This window comes from Corvus brachyrhynchos, unplaced genomic scaffold, assembly GCF_000691975.1.
Source record: "Corvus brachyrhynchos isolate BGI_N302 unplaced genomic scaffold, ASM69197v1 scaffold365, whole genome shotgun sequence".
NCBI classification, from domain to species: domain Eukaryota; kingdom Metazoa; phylum Chordata; class Aves; order Passeriformes; family Corvidae; genus Corvus; species Corvus brachyrhynchos.
Genome location: NW_008239544.1, coordinates 314864 through 317256, shown reverse-complemented (window position 1 = coordinate 317256; position 2393 = coordinate 314864). Strand labels below are relative to the sequence as shown.

Below are 2393 nucleotides of genomic sequence, written 5' to 3'. Positions count from 1 at the left end.
GCAAATCAAGAAAAGCAAATAAATAAAATCTGTTTTGCTAAGCAATCTTTTTGAAGAGAAAACATATTCCACTTGGGTTCTCCTGGGAAAACAGGCCATGAAAGGGAGGAGTTCCACCCTGTGTGCTTTGCAAACAGCAGCTGTGCCATCTTGTGGCCCTGCAATCACTGAGCACCCCAAATCCCTCCTTCACAGAGCTCCAGCTCCTGGGATCATCTCAAAAAGACAGAATTACACAGGTGGCAGTAAAATATTCATCAGGTACTCACACTGCAGGGCACAAACCAACCCTAAATCACAGCAATGAGAACAGCAGGGCGAGTTCTGAGCTCCTGAGCCAGAATTAAATATGAATTATCTATCAGGAGAATGCTGATAGCTTCAAATAATAACTTCAAACATGCTGGAAGTGTCTACAAATTGTAACACAAATACCTCCTCAAGTTTACCATACTTTACAATAATTTACTTGGTCAATTTCATTTACTTTATCAAAAAATGTACCAATACTGATGGTTTGAGTCAGTGGAATGAATTCTGATGATATTTTATGTTGTATATTAAATGCTTTACTAATTCCACACTGGAAATCTAGATAATCATCCACATTTTAAGATTTATGCCTAAAAATGCACAAGCATTTACAAGAATAATTCCAGTATTAGGTATAAACAGTTCATTTTACATTCTTGTGATAACTTTCCCTAAACTTCATTGGAATTAGAAATAAAACCAGGAAAGGGCATTAAATAACCTTAATAGAGGGATCCTGGCAGTTGATTTCTATCCTCTGACGTTTCAGGGCAGGTTCCACATCATCATCTGCCACCTCATGGTTCTCCAACACAACTGCAAAGAAAAAGAGCATTGCCAGAATTTAGAACCCAAGAGGAAAAACCTCTGATTAAAAACACTTCAAGTGGAGAAAACAAAAGCATGTAAAATGTATTTAATTAAGATATTTCACGTGTTCTTTTACACTTCTTTGGGGTTTCTCTCAAATATCTGCCAGTGAGGATGGGACCAGCTTTGAGTTCCTCTACCAAGCTGAGCAAAGACTTATGAAGGACTGGCAGGTCCCAGCTTCTCCTCCAACTCTCTGGGAACATTTCTGAGGTAACTTTTTCATTTTGTATCAGAAAAGCAGCTTTTGGTGCATGTCTCTTGTTTCCATCACTGTTCTTTGAGTCACTGACTTGCACTGGCCACAAAGGATCAACATCTCAATATATTTTCACTTAGGAGGTCAAGTTCTGAGCAAGGGATATCCCAATATTTGCTTTGAGAAGTGTTCTTCAACTTTACTGTCCAAAGAATTTTAATAATGGCTGAGATAAACTATTTTACACCTAAACCAATTCCTAACAGATGGGTGACAGTTTCCATTTGAGGGAAAGCCTAAACCACGTGTTTGGTCTAGAGAAAAACAAGAGTGCAGGAACATTTCATTCAGTTTTTTGGGGTTACCCTACCCCTGCACAAAAAACAAGCAGGCAATAAAGCTTTTAGAAGAAAAGTGAAATAAATAAAATAATCTGATCTAAAGGGTTTGGAGATACACAAGTGAAGCTATGGAAAACATGGGATATAGTCTTAAAAAGCACCTTTTGGAATAAAAACCTGGTTTGTGTTCTAAAGAAAAGCTCAGCAGTGATTTCCAGCTCGCTAATGGGCACTGCTGTAAATCTCTTCCTACCTGGATTATCTGGAGTCAGGTCCTCGACAGCAATCTGAACCACATCTGCCAAATCCTGCTCTGACATCATTCAGAACCAGGCAGCAGAACCCCTCACGCACCACTGCAGCTCCCCAGGGCAGGGGCTGGCCAAGGCATGCAACCCTGGAAAACAGCAGCAAGGACAGAGTTGGTATTCATGAAATCTTTCATACAGCAACAGTGCCTTTCATTTTTCATTCTGCATCTACAGAAAGATTCAGTTCTGAGAGGAATGATCATCCTACAAAGGGATTATCCAGTGGCATCCACAGCTCCTTCACTGGCCACCTCATGGAGCCCTGCAGCACCTCCACGAGTAAATCCTCCTGCCCCAGGACTGAGACAGCAGCTCAAGCTTTCCTTGCTTTCCCTTGCACATTCCCAATGGATAATGAGAACATTCAGGTTCAGAGATGGAAGGGAGCAGACTCACAAGGCTCACAAAGCTCCAAACCACACCAGACTGGCAAGAACTGCAAATTCTGAATCTTAACAGGGCTCTAAAATCTTCCTAAACTCAGTAAGAAAGAGGAGTTTCCTCACATCTAATTACAACTAAAGCAAAACTTGACTTTTTTTCTTCAGGATGAACTTGCTTGGTTTTTCTACAGCTCAGCTCTGACAAAAGCATTTTCAGGATATGGTCCTGATTTTAAAGTCAAAATATCTCTCAGCC

At 40.5% G+C, this 2393-nt stretch overlaps 1 protein-coding gene across 2 annotated transcripts in view; it reads right to left on the bottom strand.

Moving 5' to 3' along the window:
• BANP (BTG3 associated nuclear protein) overlaps positions 1 to 2182 on the bottom strand; it is a 104961-nt gene extending 102779 nt beyond the window's left edge. Inside the window, exons 1-2 of one of the 2 annotated variants that reach the window (XM_017741403.1) lie at positions 1697 to 2182; positions 755 to 849 (exon numbers count right to left, since the gene is read on the bottom strand). In XM_017741403.1, the coding sequence (XP_017596892.1) occupies positions 755 to 849; positions 1697 to 1766 (165 nt within the window). In that variant the 5' untranslated portion in view covers positions 1767 to 2182. The remainder of the gene's footprint in view (positions 1 to 754; positions 850 to 1696) is intronic. The other variant, XM_008639148.2, reaches the window with a different exon arrangement.
• Between the last annotated feature and the right edge of the window lie 211 nt (positions 2183 to 2393).